We start from the raw sequence: 18816 nt of genomic DNA on the forward strand, positions 1-18816 counted from the left end.
GGTCACACAGCAAAGAAGTGGCAGAGCCCAGATTAGAATCCAGGTCCTTCCGAGTCCCAGGCCAGGGGTCTGTGCACTATGCCATGCTACTTCATGTGTCTTGCATATAGTAAGTGCTTAATAGTACCATTATTATTCAACTGTACATTCAAATGTACATACAATTTTGAATGTAGTATATCTGCTACTCTATTTGCAAATATTTTTGTCATCTCTCCCATTAGAATATAAACTCCCAGAGAGTAAGGTACATGTTTCTTCACCCAAGTGAACGCTCAATAAATACTATTATTATTGCGATTTCCTTACCTCTTATTTATTCTCCCACCCAAACAGGATTTGAAACCAGTCATTGGTGCAACTTTAGTTTTATTTGCACAATTTATTTAGCAAGAAAAAAAGTACAGAGAAGAAATACACTCATCTGCATTATTATTAAGGGGGCACTTACAAAACTGAAGTACAAAACCCATTTTAAAATAAATATCGAGCTGAAAAGCGTGATTTATAAAATATTATGATTTGTGGATAAAGTTTTAGTAGTGATTTAGTGATTCTTCCACCTCTTCAAAATTATTTTCCCACGCTAACAGCCCCCCAGAATAGAGATGGGTCCGAACCCTTCACAGACAGCGGGGCAAACAGATCAAAGGACAGAACTCGCACGACAAGAGGATTGGGCTCAGAGTTAGCTTCGCATATGTAGCTCAGGAACTCAGGGGAGAGAGGAGTACTCTTATAACTGCCTAGGTGGCATAACCATGAAAGGGCTAACTAGGGAAGTGACAATTGGTTTCAAGATCTTTTTATAGGAGTCTTCCAGCCACCCAGCTCAGGAAATCTTCTATTATAATGTTCACTCAGTGAGTTGGTGCCATTGAAAATGGGGAGGAAGGTGGGGAGGGAGAGAGAAGAGGGGGAGGAGAGAGAGGGACAGGGTCCAGTTCAGGAAGTCTTGTATTATGATGTTCACTCAGTGAGCTGGCTCCACTGAAGATGGGGAGGAGGTGGAGGGAGAGAAATAGGAGGGAGGTTTGTGAATGTGTCCAGCTTGGGAAATTTTCTATTATAATGTTCACTCAGTGAGCTGGCTCCATTGAAGATGGAGAGGAGGTGGGGCGGGGGAGAGGGAGGGAGTTTGTGTGTGTGTGTGTGTGTGTGTGTGTGTGTGTGTATGGTTGAAAGCAGAGAAGGGGATGGGTGGATCTCTATAGAGCCCAGTTCAGGCTTGGTGTTGCCGATGGATCCCTTGAAGTCAGCCCCAGCTAGGGCCCAACCTCCACCTGAACGGGCCAGGTCCAAACCCAACTCCACTGGGCTGGATTCCTATTCAACATCTCTAGAACATCCTGTTTCTGACTGAGGGCTGCAGGGTCACGGCATGAGTGCTACTGCACATGCACAATGCCTCGCTGACTTCTGCTACTTCCACACCTAACAGCCTCCAGAGGCAACTGAGCACACGTGAAACATCCGCCCAGGTGTTTAGGGCCTCCCCAACCTGACTTTTAGCTCTCCTTCAGAGAAGGAACTGATTTAGATATCTCAGTCTGAGCCGGGGGAGCCAGTGGCAGACTTGTTTTTTTGACTTCTTCACGCAGCTGCCGTCCTCCCTTCACCGCTCCTTTCCCAGCCTCCACTTGGTGAAGTACCTGGTATGGGGGTGGGTGGTGAAAATGTCTCCTGGTGCCTCCATCACCCCCATCACCACCTATGCTAGTGTTGGAGAGGGAAAGAGCACTCCTGGCTTTAAAGAAGGCCCTCCACAATCCCAGGGAGATGCAACAGGGCCCAGTGAGGATGGGTATTCAAATACAGGCTATCAAGAGAATGTAGCAAGGGAAAAGATTGAGGAGGAGACTCAGAAAAAAAAAAGTGGGGGAAAAAAATAAGCCCTGGGGCAGCCACAGGCCTCTAATGAACTGTAGAAAAATAGTCAATCCTACATAGAAAATAGAATAAAGGAATATTTATAAATCCTGCTTACCAAACAGATAAAACACTCTTTCTCTGGAATGATAAAAACAAAGGAAATGAGGCTGAGGGAAAGTAAAATCTCCAAGGAAAAAACAGCGCCCCACGTCCGGTGACAGGACAGAGTCCCGAATCTTCTTATGGTGGGATGAGGAAGTGGATGCTGAGTGAGAGGGTGAATTTTGGAAACTCCGGGAAGCAATCGCCCTTTTATAAAAAGGGTGCCCGGCTGACCCTCTCCGTTTCCTCACGAGCTTTCATAAGGGGGATAACCCATCCCTCCCACAGTTCCTCTAAGCAGCACCAGGCTATAAAGTTCCAAATGAAGGGAGGGGAATGTCGAGAAGGATAAAGTACACAGGGCTTCCAGGCCGAGACAGGTCACCCTGGGTGATACTTTGCAGAGTTGGAGGGTCTCTCTTGTCAGGCACAGCTGGCGGAAGTTAAGGTAAGTCTCTGGCGGTTCAATCAGGGGGCAGTTACTGAGTGAATGCTGATTTGAGTTCCCTGAAGGCGGCTCTGCGGTTTTTTCTCTCCTCCTCCTCTCGCTTCATTTCATCTTGTTCTGCCTTTATCTCCGCTTCAAATTTACTGGCTGATGACAAGGCTTGAACCTACAAAGGAACAACAGAAACCTAATCAACAAGGTGAGGAAAGAGAGAAATCCAGGAATGACTCAGCCCTAATCCGGGCATCTTTCGGCCTTTCCGTTCTAGTGCAAGGGTTGTTTCAGAGCCAGATGGACAATTAGATGGAAGAGTGGCTGATTATCTAAGCTACTGGGAAACAAAAAGCACAGGGATCAATGAAAACCACAGGGAATTGGGAAACCTAATTTTCACCAGTGGCATCAACCTCTTCCCTGTCCAAATCTTTATAAGCGGCGGGACCATCTTCCCTCTTAAAGTGTGAGTCCCAAGTGAGACAGGGACTGTGTCTGACCTAATTACCTTATATCTACCCCAGCGTTTAGTACAGTGCTCGGCACACTGTAAGTACTTAACAGATAGTACAAATATTATTCATTCATTCAGTAGTATTTATTGAACGCTTACTATGTGCAGAGCACTGTACTAAATGCTTGGAATGTACAATTCGGCAACAGATAGAGACAATCCCTGCCCATTGACAGGCTTACAGTCTAATCGGGGGAGACAGACAGACAAAAACAAGACAACTTAATCATGATAAATAGAATCAAGGGGATGTACACCTCATTAACAAAATAAATAGGGTAATAAAAATATATACAAATGAGCACAGTGCTGAGGGGAGGGGAAGGGAGAGGGGGAGGAGCAGAGGGAAAGAGGGGAAAGGGGGCTTAGCTGAGGGGAGGTGAAAGGGGAGCAGAGAGGCAGCAGAGGGAGCAGAGGGAAAGGGGGAAACTCGGTCTGGGAAGGTCTCTTGGAGGAGGTGAGCTCTCAGTAGGGCTTTGAAGAGGGAAAGAGAGTTAGTTTGGTGGAGGTGAGGAGGGAGGGTATTCCAAGACAGCGGTAGGACATGGGCCAGAGACTGACGACGGGATAGGCGTGAATGGGGGACAGTGAGGAGGTGAGCGGCAGAGGAGCGGAGCATATGGGGTGAGCAGTAGAAAGAGAGAAGGGAGGTGAGGTAGGAGGGGGCAAGGTGATGGAGAGCCTTGAAGCCCAGAGTGAGAAGTTTTTGTTTCGTGCAGAGGTTGATGGGCAACCACTGGAGGATTTTAAGGAGGGGAGTGACATGCCCAGACCGTTTCTGCAGGAAGATGAGCCGGACAGCGGAATGAAGAATAGACTGGAGCGGGGAGAGAAAGGAGGAAGGGAGATCAGAGAGAAGGCTGACACAATAATCCAGCAGGGATATTATGGGAGCTTGTACCAGCACAATAGTCATTTGGATGGACAGGAAAGGGCGGATCTTGGCGATATTGTAAAGGAAAGACCGGCAGGCGTTGGTGACGGATTGGATGTGTGGGGTGAATGAGAGAGCCGGGTCAAGGATGACACCAAGGTTGCGGACTTGAGAAATGGGAAGGATGGTCATACCATCCAAAGTGACAGGGAAGTCAGGAAGAGGACAGTATTCGGGAGGGAAGATGAGTTCAGTTTTGGACATGTTGACTTTTAGGTGGCAGGCAGACATCCAGGTGGAGACATCCTGGAGACAGGAGGAGAGACGAGCCTGGAGGGAGGGGGAGAGAACAGGGGAGGAGATGTAGATTTGTGTGTCATCTGCATAGAAATGATAGTTGAAGCCGTGGGAGCGAATGAGTTCACCAAAGGAGTGAGTATAGATGGAGAACAGAAGAGGGACGAGAACTGACCCTTGAGGAAACCCTACAGTTAGAGGATGGGAGGGGGAGGAGGAGCTCATGAAGGAGATCGAGAATAAAGGGCCAGAAAGATAAAAGGAGAACCAAGAGAGGACGGAGTCCGCGTAGCCAAGGTGAGATAAGGTGTGGAGGAGAAGGGGATGGTCGACAAATGTTATTATTATTATCATGGGCTTTTTCTCTTCCCTTACCTACCATAGGTAAGAGTTGCTAACAAGCAGTAAAATGGCAAGGCAGAGGGAGAAAGGAGAAGCAAGCATTTAGCTAAACAGAAAAAACAGCCCATGGACAATTATTAATCCCCACATAGCTTGGCTACCACTGGGTGCACGGCAATACAGTAGTTGCGACTATCAAGAACAAAAATTCAGCAATCGAGAGAGTTATTTCTAACTGGAAATGGTTCTTTATATAATCCTCTCCTCCCAGTGCTGAACGATGAAACAGAGCCCAAGTGTTACTACATTGTGAATTAAATACAACTCATTTTAAAAATCAAGGATCTAATTAAAAGGAAACAAAATGTAGTTATTTGCCATGAATCCAACCCTGGAGCATGAAAACAAGCTGGCGGGGAAAACAAAAGTCTTTATGTTTACTACATCAACCCCTACTGTTTTATTCATTGCTAATTTAAAACTGGGTTCGGTTTATCGTGGAGAGAGTTTCACTGTAAGGGGTGGGCAAAATGAAAACTGGTCCTTGAGGTTCTAATGAGTTCCTGGGAACCACCTGGAGTTATCCTAATGAAAGGCTCTGTGTTGAGGCAAAGTATCATTAAACACGGGTGGGAGGAAAGGTTATGGAACCAGTTGTCAGCTCTCCCGGTTAGTATTTAGACAGCAACGGGTTATTTGGCATCGTGTAGGGCCAAGACGAAAAAGCAGCTGCTTGCTGTTTGGAGGATTCGATTCTCTTTCCCAGGCCCCGAAGAGCAGCATAGGCCGGGCATTGTATTCGACCAGAATTAGCAGCTAGGAAAGTTTTGAAGGCAGCCTGATATCAGAGTGAGTGATAATAACGAGCCCGGCTCAAGAGAGATGGGGAGTGAAGAAACAGCTTCCAAGATCCTGTCATCTCAGATCCTTTCTGGGGAGGCCTCACTGAATCTGGCAAACGATACGGGCTTTATCTGGGCAGAGTCAAAGGGAGAAGAAAGATCTGTGTCGATTGTACTCTCCCAAGAGCCCAGTAAAGTGCTTCGCACTAGGTAAGTGCTCAATAAAAGCTATTTATTGATTGGTTGGAGATGAGCCCGTATAACTGGTGGGGATGGAACTCTCTGAGAACGAGGGCCTGTGAGACTGAAGTAGGGACCCCATGCTGCTTGCTGCCAAGGACCACTGAAGGACTTTGCACCCAGCAGGGCTATTACCTCTAGGAGGTGCTGTGTGCTTATAATAATAATAATAATAATAATTATTATGGTATTTGTTAAGCACTTAGTATGTACCAGGCACTGTACTAAGCCCTAGGGTGGATACAAGAAAATTGGGTTGGACACAGTCCCTGACTCATGTGGGGCTCATAGTCTCAATCCCCATTTTACAGATGAGGACGCTGAGGCCCAGAGAAGTGAAGAGACTTGCTCAAGGTCACACAGCAGACAAGTGGTGGAGTCGGCATTAGAACCCATGACCTTCTGACACCCAGGCCCGTCTCTATTCACTAAGCCATACTGCTTCCCATAGTTCTTCCCGTACTGCTCATGTACGAAGTAGCTCTTGGGAAGTACTAAACAAGTAAGTTCTTTGCCTACATAAAGTTTATCCTCTAATGGTGGAGACAAACATAAAAAAGGCTTACATATAGGGTAATAATAATAAAAATAATAATAATAATAGTGTTTAAGTGCTTACTTATATGCCAAGCACTGGAGTAGATACCAAATAATTAGGTCATGGGAAAAGCCCCTGTCCCATGAGGCTCACAGTCTAAGGGGGTTGGAGAATGGGTATTAAAACCCCATTTCACAGATGATGAACCTGGGGCACAAAGAAGCAATTCATCCAAGATCCCACAAGAGATAGCTGGCAGAGGTAGGATTACAACCCAGGTTCCCTGACTGTCAGACCCGGCTTCTTTCCACTAGGTCATGCTGCTTCCTGCTTGAATATACACTTGGGTAGAGAACTTTCCAGAAGGTTAGGTCTAAGTACCTAAATACTCGCCACTTATCTGTTGTGTGACCTTGGGCAAATCACTTAACTTCTTTGCCTCAGTTCCCTCAGCAGCAAAATGAGGATTAAGACCACGTGGAACGGGGACTGTTTCCAACTCAATTATCTTGTATCTACCCCAGTGTTCATTAATTCATTCAATAGTATTTATTGAGCGCTTACTATGTGCAGAGCACTGTACTAAGCGCTTGGGATGAACAAGTCGGCAACAGATAGAGACGGTTCCTGCCATTTGACGGGTTTACGGTCTAATCGGGGGAGACAGACAGACAAGAACAATGGCAATAAATAGAGTCGAGGGGAAGAACATCTCGTAAAAACAATGGCAACTAAATAGAATCGAGGCGATGTACAATTCATTAACAAAATAAATAGGGTAATGGAAATATATACAGTTGAGTGGACGAGTACAGTGCTGTGGGGATGGGAAGGGAGAGGTAGAGGAGCAGAGGGAAAAGGGGAAAAAGAGGGTTTAGCTGCGGAGAGGTAAAAGGGGGGGTGGCAGAGGGAGTAGAGGGAGAAGAGGAGCTCAGGAGCTCCTCTGGGAAGGCCTCTTGGAGGAGGTGAGTTTTAAGTAGGGTTTTGAAGAGGGGAAGAGAATCAGTTTGGCGGAGGTGAGGAGGGAGGGCGTTCCGGGACCGCGGGAGGACGTGGCCCGGGGGTGGACGGCGGGATAGGCGAGACCGAGGGACGGCGAGGAGGTGGGCGGCGGAGGAGCGGAGCGTGCGGGGTGGGTGGTAGAAAGAGAGAAGGGAGGAGAGGTAGGAGGGGGCAAGGTGATGTAGAGCCTTGAAGCCTAGAGTGAGGAGTTTTTGTTTGGAGCAGAGGTTGATAGGCAACCACTGGAGTTGTTTAAGAAGGGGAGTGACATGCCCAGATCGTTTCTGCAGGAAGATGAGCCGGGCAGCGGAGTGAAGAATAGACCGGAGCGGGGCGAGAGAGGAGGAAGGGAGGTCAGAGAGAAGGCTGACACAGTAGTCTAGCGGGGATATAACGAGAGCCCGTAGCAGTAAGGTAGCCGTTTGGGTGGAGAGGAAAGGGCGGATCTTGGCGATATTGTAGAGGTGAAACCGGCAGGTCTCGGTAACGGATAGGATGTGTGGGGTGAACGAGAGAGACGAGTCAAGGATGACACCGAGATCACGGGCCCGAGAGACGGGAAGGATGGTCGTGCCATCCACGGTGATAGAGAAGTCTGGGAGAGGACTGGGTTCGGGAGGGAAGATGAGGAGCTCAGTCTCGCTCACGTTGAGTTTGAGGTGGCGGGCCGACATCCAGGTGGAGACGGCCCGGAGGCGGGAGGAGATGCGAGCCCGAAGGGAGGGGGAGAGGACAGGGGCGGAGATGTAGATCTGCGTGTCATCTGTGTAGAGATGGTAGTCCAAGCCGTGAGAGCGAATGAGTTCACCGAGGGAGTGAGTGTAAATGGAGAACAGAAGAGGGCCAAGAATTGACCCTTGAGGAACTCCAACAGTTAAAGGATGGGAGGGGGAGGAGGCGCCAGCGAAGGAGACCGAGAATGACCGGCCAGAGAGGTAAGAGGAGAACCGGGAGAGGATGGAGTCCGTGAAGCCAAGGTGAGATAAGGTATGGAGGAGGACGGGATGGTCGACAGTGTCAAAGGCAGCAGAGAGGTCAAGGAGGATTAGAACAGTGCTGAGAACAGTGTCTGGCACATAGTAAGTGCTTAATGAACACCATCCTTATCATTATTATTATTATTATTAGAGATGGCTGATGGGTTTATGCAACTTGGGGTGCTAAGAATTATCATCAGGGAAGCCTTGTTGGAGGAAGTGGGATTTCAGGAGAGTTTGAATATTGTGATAGTAATAATAATAAATTATGGTATTTTTAAAGTGTTTATTATGTGCCAGGCACTGTACTAAACACTGGGGTGAATACAAGCAACTCCAGTTGGATATAGTCCCTGTCCCACATGGGGCTCACGGTCTCAACCCCCATTTTACAAATGAGGTAACTGAGGCCCAGAGAAGTGAAGTGACTTGCCCAAGGTCACACAGCTGACAAGTGGCACAGCCTGAATTAGAACTCAGCTGGGGTCTGATGGATTTGGGGATGAAGGGACTTTCAGGCCAGGAAACAGAATGAGCAAGGGGATGGGGGTGAGAGAGAGTCTAGAGTATGAGTTTCCATTCTGCTCTAAGGTCCAGGAATCAGAACCAGATTTCCGATTGCCACTTTGTCGGGAACCTGGGGCTGTTCTGAATTACGGGCCAAGGGTGCTCCCGCAGTCACCCCATCCCCAGCAGCCCCCACAGGGCTTGGAGCTCTAGCACATCCATAGACCTATCAGACACCAGGAAGGGGTTTGAACTCTCTGGGCTCCTACCTTCAGCCCTCTCCTTACCTTGGCTTCAAAGAAGTTCTTGGCTCCTTTTACACCTTCGAGGGCAACGTCGATCTCTGAGAGCTTAGCTAAAGCCAGCAGCCCACTGTCTTCTTCAAGTTCACCTGCTGCAGCCTTGTGGAAAATCAGCAGAAACTAAGAGAAGGGAGAAAAAAAAATGAGTGGGAATTTGAACCTCTGCCCAGTTCTTAGTAATCCAATTCGCAATCTTGGTCCATCCACTTTGCACAGTAATCCGTTTGATTCACAAAAATAACCCCTAAAAGGCATCGCGACTTTTGCTAGGCATTCCTGCTAGAGCTATCAGCTGGTCAGTCAAGGTTTAAACAAAGCACTTGGGAGACACTGCTTTCTCTTTCAAATCCCTCCTAAAACTCTATCTCCTCCACCAAGCTTTCACCTGATTAATTTCCCAGCATCCCGAGCCATTTCATTCTTTGAGCCAACTCTAGCATTTAGGAGCTTACTTAGACACTCCGTAACATTCGTGGATACGTATCTGTTTCAGTTATTGATTTTGGACCTTTTAGCTGTAAATATTTTTATGTTTGTCTCTCCGGTTGGAATGTAAGATCCCACAGTGCCGAGCGCTTGGAACAGTGCTTGGCACATAGTAAACACTTAACAAATAACATTATTATTATTACTATTGTTGTTGTGGGCAATAATTACTACTCCTCATTCAATTATTCCCCAAAATGGCCTAGCCTATGAACCAATGAAACTTGATTATCTAAAGTTATGCTCTATTAAAATAGGGATTCAATACCTTTTCTCCCTCCTGCTTAGACTGTGAGCCTCATTTGGGACAGAGATGATATCCATTCTATTTACACTGTCTCTACTCCAGTGCTCAGTACAATGTCTGGCACATATTAAGCACTTATTTCCCACAACAAACACTAGACTGAAGAGTTTCAAACTTTCAACCCGCCCTGGGGCTTGGTAACAACTTTTCACTTGGGGAAGTTTTCGGAACAGAACCGCAGACCTTTGAGAACGAGGGGCGGGTGCCGATACCATCTCGGGAGGAGGCCAGAGTAACAATCCGTGACAAGTCCTCTCGCGGCATTTCTCGGCTCCGTAGTTTTAAAAGAGGAGAGACCTCACGACTTCAAAAAAGGAAATTGGACTAAAGATGAGAGAAAGATACAGCGTCGATAGCTCTGTCCGGAGTCCAAATCTGGTTCTGGAGTCCAATAACTCCCAATTTAAACACTTATTCGGCTGCAGAGTTGACAACGTGTCACTAGAGGACAGCAAAGTCTCTGCAGTGTGAGCAATTCCATCTCTTCTCCAGCCAGAAATTAATTCAAACACTGAAGATGTTAATCATAAAAACTCAGTAGAGTGAACGTTCCCACACTCCTTTCTCAATCGGGTATTTAGTGAACGCTTACTGTGTGTGCTGCACATGGCGTAGTGGATAGAGCACGGGCCTGGGAGTCAAAAGGTTCACATTTGTCAGCTGTGTGACCCTGGGCAAGGCACTTCACTTCTCTGTGCCTGTTTCCTCATCTGTAAAATGGGGATTGAGACATGGGACAAGAACCGTGTCTAACTAGATTTATTTACATCCACCCCAGCACAGTGCCTGGCACACAGCAAGTGCTTAACAAATGCTATCATTATTCTTCTTCTTATTATTATTATTATTATTTACTAAGCACTTGGAAGAGTACAATGCAAGAGTTGTTAGAAACATTCTCCTGTCAACAAGGAGTTTACTTACAGTCTAGAGGGGGAGACCAATATTAAAAAATAAGTTATGGATATGTTCTCCTCCACCTCACCCCCATCCAGATTAGTTCACCAGCAGCTCTGAGGAACACTAGGAGAAAGGTACTAAACATCTAATTTGGCAAGCACACAGACCTTTTCCTGACAACCAAAGGGAAAGTACAATTTGTGTCTTTTGACCCATATTTCACACCATCAAGCCCTAAATAAAAGTGCACACAGTAGTCACTAGGTAAATACCATTGATTAATTTGATATGGCCTCCCTAGCCATTCACAAATGTTTCTTTAGGCAGCAGGGCTAAACAGGTGACAACAGGATCATATAAATTAATTACTGATCAAGAACGTTTCTATGGACTGCTTCACAGGAGGGGCTGCGGAATCTGGAGGCAAAACAAGGAAGAAGAGTGTGGGAGGACAGCACCGACTACATTCCAGCAGGCAGTACAGCGGAGATCTCAACGGGATATGTCTAAAATGAAATGTTACCTCAATGCTTTGTGGCATATGAGATTTTTAAGGGGAAAATCTACCCTCCCATCCTTGAAGTTTTAAATTGGAAATTTCAGGATTCGTAATTTATTTATACGGATGTCAGTCTCCCTTTCCAGCCTGTAAGCTCCTTATGAGCAGGGAACGTGCCTCCCAACTCTGTTGTACTCTTCCGGACCGTGCTCTGCATGCAGTAAGAGCTCAATAAACACAATTGATTAATTGGTTCTATTTACTGGAAAGGCTGAGGGCCCTTCTTTAAGGGAAGCCCACGGATCCTGGAGTGCACTCGCTCTCGGGTAGCCCAGGCTGCCTAGGACGTTTGTTGTCTCTCCCAAAGTCAGGAGGCTGGATTCCCCAAGGAGCCTGCTGGACGCAGCTCAGGCCTCTAGGCCTGCTGCAGCTGCAACCCTGGGAAGGCCGGTCGGGCCTCGGGGCTTGGGAACCCTTTGGCCAGCCAACGGGGAGCAAAATGCCTGTGTACAAGGGAGCTACTTCCTCCCAGTGAAGGCATCAGGCAGAACTCTTCTCACAGCTAAGGAGTTGCTACTCCACCGCCCCCCAGCCAAGTCAAAGAATAAATACACAGACTCAAAACTGAAAGGGTGCATGGCTCCTTCTAGCTCCTGGGGGAGCAAGGAGGGAAGCTTGCTTCTTAAAAAAAAAAAAAAACTACTCCCCTCACCTCCCACCACCCCACTCCCTATTTATAGTCTTCAAAAGCTCGCCTGTTTGTGAAAGTTTGGGAAAATGTCCCAGCTGTAGCTAGGAAGACCAGAGGAGGAGAGTGAGAGGAAAGAAGAGAAGCAGAACAAAAAGAGGCAGCTAAGCTTACTTTAGACGAACAGCAAATATTTTGAGAACTCCAGAACTCCCTTAATAGAAACTTAATTTTCCTTCCCTTCCTGTTTCCAAAAACTTAATTTTCCTTCCCTTCCCGTTTCCAATAAAACCAGCCCTGCTATAACCAGCAATGAGCCCTGTCAGCTGGTCCCTTACCCAACCACCTGAATAAAGTCGGGTGAAAACATTGGCACTGGACTATGGGGAAAGTTTACTACGGGGCGGAGAGAGAGAAAAAAAAGATTTGAATTTCCTGCAGGAGACTTGAGGGTTCGGCTTTCCTTACATGATGAATTAATTAGAAGTGGCAGGAAGTGGGAAAGTAGGAGTGTTGGTGGTTAGGGGAAAAGCTAGGGATAATTCCCAGAATGCTGGGGGTTTGCCTACACAAGGCTGCGGTAGGGCAAGCAACTGCATCTTGCACCGAGCCAACTGCTTTGCTGACCTTAAACGATTCCATAGTAAGCCATATTAAATATTTCCTCTTGCAACGCCTTGGGAATTCTCCGGTTTATCCTCCAACAGGCCAATTATTAATATTATTATCAAAATAAGTGTACTTCTGTGTCAAAAGGCCCACAGCACAATGTTAAATGCAACGAGATTTATTTTACTGACCCATTCGTAACCAAAGGGAGAGTCAAGGGGGACAAGTGCAAACTTAACTAGAGGGGTCAGGATGGGATGGCAGTTGTAAGTGCTTAAATGTAAATCTGGGAAGGCTTTCCGAAGAAGATGGGCTTTGGAGTGGGTCATCCAAAAGCACTTATGGGACAGGCGGATGTTTCCGCCTGCTTCCACGAGAAGCGGCGTGGCTCAGTGGAAAGAGCCCAGGCTTGGGAGTCAGAGGTCATGGGTTCGAATCCCGGATCTGCCACTTGGCAGCTGTGTGACTTTGGACAACTGATTTAATGTCTTTGTGCCTCAGTTACCTCATCTGTAAAATGGGGATTAACTGTGAGCCCCACGTGGGACAATCTGATTACCCTGTATCTACCCCAGCGTTTAGAACAGTGTTCTGCACATAGTAAGCGCTTAACAAATACCAACATTATTATGTTCCATAACTGCTTTGAGATGGCTGTGGAGGACTCGGCCCGACAGCGACAAATTAACGCATGCTATAAGTTGTACGTGGAATAGAGAGAGAATGGGCAATACCAGTGATTTTTCTCCACCTTTGGGCCGGCAACCGCCGCACCACTCTCCGGTAGTCGTTGCTCTTCCTATCCCTCTAACTGCTCTGCTGCCTCCCTTTCTTCTCCCACTTCAACTCACTCCTTGGGGAACTAGTCGATTCAGTTTTAAGTGCCACCTCTAGGCATACAGTTCCCAAGTCCATATCTTCAGCCCAGACTGCTTCTTTTTTTCACTTTCATCCTCCTTCTGGCTGCCAGTGCAGGTGCCGACTTTTCATATTAAGCGGGGGATGGCGGGGAGGCGGCTAATTTGCAGCAGGGTTTAGTTATGGGACCCTCCGCAAGACTGTCCCCACACCTTCAATGCCTTATTGAAGCCACATCATCTCCACTAGGACTTCCCTGACTAAGCCCTCCTTTCCTCTTCGCCCTCTACCTTCTGCGTCACCCTGACTTGCTCGCTTATTCATCCCCACTAAGCACTCGTATATATCTGTAACATTTTATATTCATTCAATCGTATTTATTGAGTGCTTATTGTGTGCAGAGCACTCTACTAAGCACTTGGAAAGTACAATTCAGCAATAGAGACAATCCCTGCCCACACTGGGCTTGCATGTTAACGTTTCCCTCTCCCTCTAGACTGTAAGCTCGTTGTGGGCAGGGAATGTGACTGTTTACTGTTGTATTGATCTCGCCCTGGTGCTTAGTACAGTGTTCTGCACACAGTGCTCTATAAATATGATTGAATGAATGAATGAATGAATGAGCAGGGCCAGATTAACACTCCTGTGGGCCCGGGGCTCTTAAGATTTTTGTGAGGCCCCTATGTGCCTAATTCATTCAATTGTATTTATTGAGCACTTACTCGGTGCAAAGCATTAGTTCCAGCACCTTGGTCCCCGCTTGGTGTTGTCCCCTCATCCTCCTCGGCCCCAAAGAGAATCCTGTGTTCCACGACTGCCCCTAACAGCACAGTGAACCTGACTGACCAGCCTGCCCCAACCTAACCCACTGTCCTCCTCCACCCCAGCATCTGTGCAGGCCAGCAGCATCTCCACCCCATGGCCTGCGGACCTGGCCTAAGCCCAGGTGAGAAGTAGTGGGGCCTAATGGATAGAACATGGGCCTGGGAGTCAGAAGGACCTGGGTTCTAATCCTGACTCTGCCACTTGTCTGCTGCTGTGTGACTTTGGGCAAGTCACTTCACTTCTCTTTGCCTCAGTTTCCTCATCTGTAAAATGGGGATTAAGGCTGTGTCCCATCTGGTTACCTCATATCTACCCCAGTGCTCAGTATAGTGCCCAGGTCTGCCAGCCATGGAGAGCAGTTCCCTTCCTCAGCTGTCTCCCCATCTAGACTGTAAGCTCATTGTGGGCAGGGACTCTCTCTGTCATACTGTTGTATTATACTCTCCTAAGCATCTAGTACAGTGTTCTGCACACAGTAATCGCTCAGTAAATACTACTGACTGTGCCTCAGTTACTTCATCTGTAAAACAAAAACTGAGACTATAAGCCCCATGTGGGACAGAGACTGTGTCCAATCCTATTTACTTGTATCCACCCCAGTGCTTAGTACAGTGCCTGGCACATAATAAGCCCTTAAATACCACAATTATTATTATTATGGACTCTCCTTGGCATTGGTGCAGTTCCTCTGCCAGCAGGCTGGGCCCAGATGGGGTGCAGTGGGGCTCGGACTGCAGTGGGTCAGACAGTTGACCATCGATACCGTCTGATCTGGCAGCAAACCTGGAATGCCTCTCTGGCCCCAGCAGAGGGTATGGGGGAAGGGGGCAGGGAGCTGGCCTGTTGCCTTCTGCCCCTCTTTGTCTCACCCTTACTAGCAGCCTCCCACTCTCATTTTTTATCATTTCTGCCCTCTCCCAACCACCCTCCCAACCCCAGGAGTCCTGAGCCACAGCCCCTAAAGCCCGTGTTCACCCAAACTAGGCTTTCAATCAATCGATCATATTATTGAGCACTTACTAGGTACAAATCACTGTATCCAGCACCTGGGAAAGTCCAATGCAAGACACATTCCATATCCATAATGAGCGCACAGCCTAGACGGACTGACCTGGCGAGGCAGCAAAAAGGCCTAGGTGGGAACTGGAGCCTACTGGAGCCCAAAGAGCCCTCAACTGGGCCCTGAATCCCAGACCAGGTGAGAGGAGCCTGCCTTTTCCACCGAGCTCTCACCAATACTGAGGGGCTTCCACCTGCTGAGCCCACAGGGTGAGATGCCAGCTACGGCTGCCCACTCTGCCCCTCGAAGCCCGATGCTAATGGCTTCATTGCCAACTTCCAAAGCCTTGGAGAAGGGGCAGTGACTTTTATTAACCGCCCTCCGCACCTTAAATTGGCAACTAGGGTCTCCAGGATCTCTCCATTTGTATCCTCGGCCAGCAGCTCAAACTTAATATACCTTCATCTTCTTCTAAACATTCACCTCTTTACCCCAACTTTCACCACACTCATACCCATGAATGCTAAACTGGTTGGGGGGATAACGTGACCAGAAAAGCGGACAATCTTATGAAATAAAAAAGTACCTCTTGGGATAATGTGGCTTTTTGGGGGGGGGGGGGCTTGGAAGCTGAGGAGAGATGTGTTTTGATGTTTTTGAGTGGAAACGAGTTCTATTTGGAGGAAAAGCAGGAGTGGTGAGTTGGAGATGGGAGAATAGCAAATGAGGTGGTTGGAAGGTTAGCTTGCAAGTAGGGAAGCATGTGAGCTGGGATGAGCAGTAGGTACGAGGGGGACATCTAGTAGAGAACCTAAAAATCAATGGTCAGGAGTTTGTTTCACGAGAGAAGAAATGGCAGAACTGGAATTAGAACCCAGCTTCTCTGACCCTCAGGCCCGGGGTCTTTCCACTAGGTCATGTAAAAGCCTAGTTAGAGACTGTGTCAGACCTAATTATCTCATATAGTAATAATAATGTTGGTATTTGTAAGCGCTTACTATGTGCCGAGCACTGTTCTAAGCGCTGGGGTAGATATTGGGTAATCAGGTTGTCCCACGTGAGGCTCACAGTCTTAATCCCCATTTTACAGATGAGTTAACTGAGGTGCCGAGAAGTTAAGTGACTTGCCCAAAGTCACACGGTGGACAGGCGGCAGAACCGGGATTAGAACCCATGAGCTCTGACTCCTAAACCCGTGCTCTTTCCACTGAGCCATGCTGTCTACCCCAGCGCTTAGTACAATACTAGGCACATAGAAGACGCACATCGCCTTGATTCTATTTAGTTGCCATTGTTTTTACGAGATGTTCTTCCCCTTGACTCTATTTATTGCCATTGTTCTTGTCTGTCCATCTCCCCCGATTAGACTGTAAGCCCGTCAAACGGCAGGGACTGTCTCTATCTATTGCCGACTTGTTCATCCCAAGCGCTTAGTACAGTGCTCTGCACATAGTAAGCGCTCAATAAATACTATTGAATGAAAAGACGTAGCATGGCCTACTGGAAAGAGCACAGAACCATGATTCAGAGGACCTGGGTTCTGATCCTTGTTTGCTGCTATGTGACCTGGGGCAATCAATCAATCATTCACATTTACCAAGCATGTAGTGTGGCAAGTAAGTGACAGAGCACTGTACTAAACACTTGGGAGAGTCCAATACAATAGTTGGTAGCCTGGCACTGTACTAAGCATTGGGGTACGTACAATATAATTAGGTTGGACACAGTCCCTGTCCCACATAGGGCGGCACCAAGAAGACCGGGATCAGAACCCAAGTCCTCTGACTCACGGGTCCATGTTTCTTCCCCTAGGGGAAGCTCCATGTTTCTTCCCCTAGGGGAAGCAGTGTGGCTAGGGGAAGCAGCATGGCTCAGTGGAAAGAGCCTGGGCTTCGGAGTCGGAGGTCATGGGTTCGACTCCCTGCTCTGCCACTTGTCAGCTGTGTGACTGTGGCCAAGCCACTTAACTTCTCTGTGCCTCAGTTACCTCTTCTGTAAAATGGGGATTAACTGTGAGCCTCACGTGGGACAACCTGATTACCCTTTATCTACCCCAGCGCTTAGAACAGTGCTCTGCACATAGTAAGAGCTTAACAAATACCAACATTATTATTACTTATTCTATGTGCCTAGCACTGTACTAAGCGCTGGGGTAGAGATGAGATAATCAGGTCTGACAGTCTCTGACTCATATAGGTCTCAATCTCTAAAGGGGATAAAGAACAGGTATTTAATCCCCATTTTATTCATTCAATAGTATTTACTGAGTGCTTACTATGTGCAGAGCACTCTACTAAGCACTTGGAATGTACAATTTGGCAGCAGATAGAGACCATCCCTGCCCACTGACGGGCTTACAGTCTAATCGGGGCAGACAGATAAAAACAATAGCAATAAATAGAATCAAGGGGATGTACATCTCATTAACAAAATAAATAGGCTAATGAAAATATATACAAATGAGCAGAGGAGCACAGTGCTGAGGGGAGGGGAAGGAAGAGGGGGAGGAGCAGAGGGAAAGGGGGGGAAGGGGGTTTCGCTGAGGGGAGGTGAAGGCGGGGCACAGAGGCAGCAGAGGGAGCAGAGGGAAAAGCGGAAGCTCAGTTTGGGAAGGCCTCTTGGAGGAGGTGAGCTCTCAGTTTCCTCATTTTAGAGATGAGAAAACTGAGGTACAGAGAAATTAAGTGATTTGGCCAAGAACACACAGCAGGCAAGTGGCAGAGCTGCAATTAGAACCCAGGTCCTATGACTCCCAGGCCTATGCTCTTCCCACTAGGCTATGCTGCTCTCACACTTTCAGAGACACTACCGCACGATCCAACATATAAAGAGGACAGGAAACAAGTGGAGAGAAAGGGGCAGATTCATGAAAATCTATATTTAGTAAATGAAGCCAGGTATGGCTACAGAGTGGGATTTGGAAAGTTCCAAACAAGGTCTCTTGAAAGAACCAGTCATCATGTCAGTTTGTTAGAAAAATACCCCAGTCTACTGGGAAAAGCACAGACCTCGGTGTCAGAGGACCGGGGTTCTAATCCCAGCTCTGCCACTTGCCTGCTGTATGACCTTGGCCAAGTCACTTAGCTTCTCTGGGTCTCAGTTTCCTTGTCTGTAAAACAGGGATTAAAACCTAACACCTCCTACTGTGAACCCCATGTGAGAAAGGGACTTTGTCCTGATTATCTTGCATCTACTCCCGTACTTAGTAGAGTGCTTGGCATATAGTAAGCATTTTTAAAATGTCATAATAATAATAAGTTTTATTTATTAGAGGACCTCATGTGAAGTCACAGCCGTTGTTGGTCTCCACTGGGAAGAGCATCTGCCGGGCTCAGTGGCTGCTATCCAAGTCCTTGTCCGTACCCAGCAGAAAGCAATTGTCAGAGTCAGCAGCTGCTTTCCATCAGCAGCTGCTTTCCGAAGGTCTTTGATAGGATTCTATAAACGCTCATGCTGAACAGCATTGTGAAAAAACTGCAGCTAGAACTTTTCTTTCAAATCAAAATCCACTTCTGAAGAAATATTTCGATACCCAAGTGATAGGTATAAATTACCTTAACTTCTTAAAGAAGCAGAAAATAGGAGTGAGTTTGAACAGAATTTTCGGTGCAGTTTTTGTTTTTTAACCCAAATTCTGGGCCTGTTGGGACTGTTATGGAGAGGAGGAGAAAGAGGCGGTGGTATGTGCCCTTTGTTGGCCTGAAGCAAAAGAGAGACAAGAATTCACTTCTGGATCCCTCAAGCGGTTGACCTGGCAGTGAATAATAATTGTGGCATTTGTTTAGCATGCCAC

At 47.3% G+C, this 18816-nt stretch overlaps 1 protein-coding gene across 2 annotated transcripts in view; it reads right to left on the reverse strand.

Annotated features, from left to right (window-relative positions):
- Positions 1–352: 352 nt before the first annotated feature.
- The window catches only part of EFHD1 (EF-hand domain family member D1), an 86928-nt gene continuing 68464 nt past the window's right edge, over positions 353–18816 (reverse strand). For both annotated transcript variants that reach the window (XM_039912870.1, XM_029071985.2), the window contains exons 3-4: positions 8837–8971; positions 353–2588 (exon numbers count right to left, since the gene is read on the reverse strand). In XM_039912870.1, the coding sequence (XP_039768804.1) occupies positions 2454–2588; positions 8837–8971 (270 nt within the window). In that variant the 3' untranslated portion in view covers positions 353–2453. The remainder of the gene's footprint in view (positions 2589–8836; positions 8972–18816) is intronic.

The sequence above is a fragment of the Ornithorhynchus anatinus genome, chromosome 1 (assembly GCF_004115215.2).
Source record: "Ornithorhynchus anatinus isolate Pmale09 chromosome 1, mOrnAna1.pri.v4, whole genome shotgun sequence".
In the NCBI taxonomy this organism is placed as follows: Eukaryota; Metazoa; Chordata; class Mammalia; order Monotremata; family Ornithorhynchidae; genus Ornithorhynchus; species Ornithorhynchus anatinus.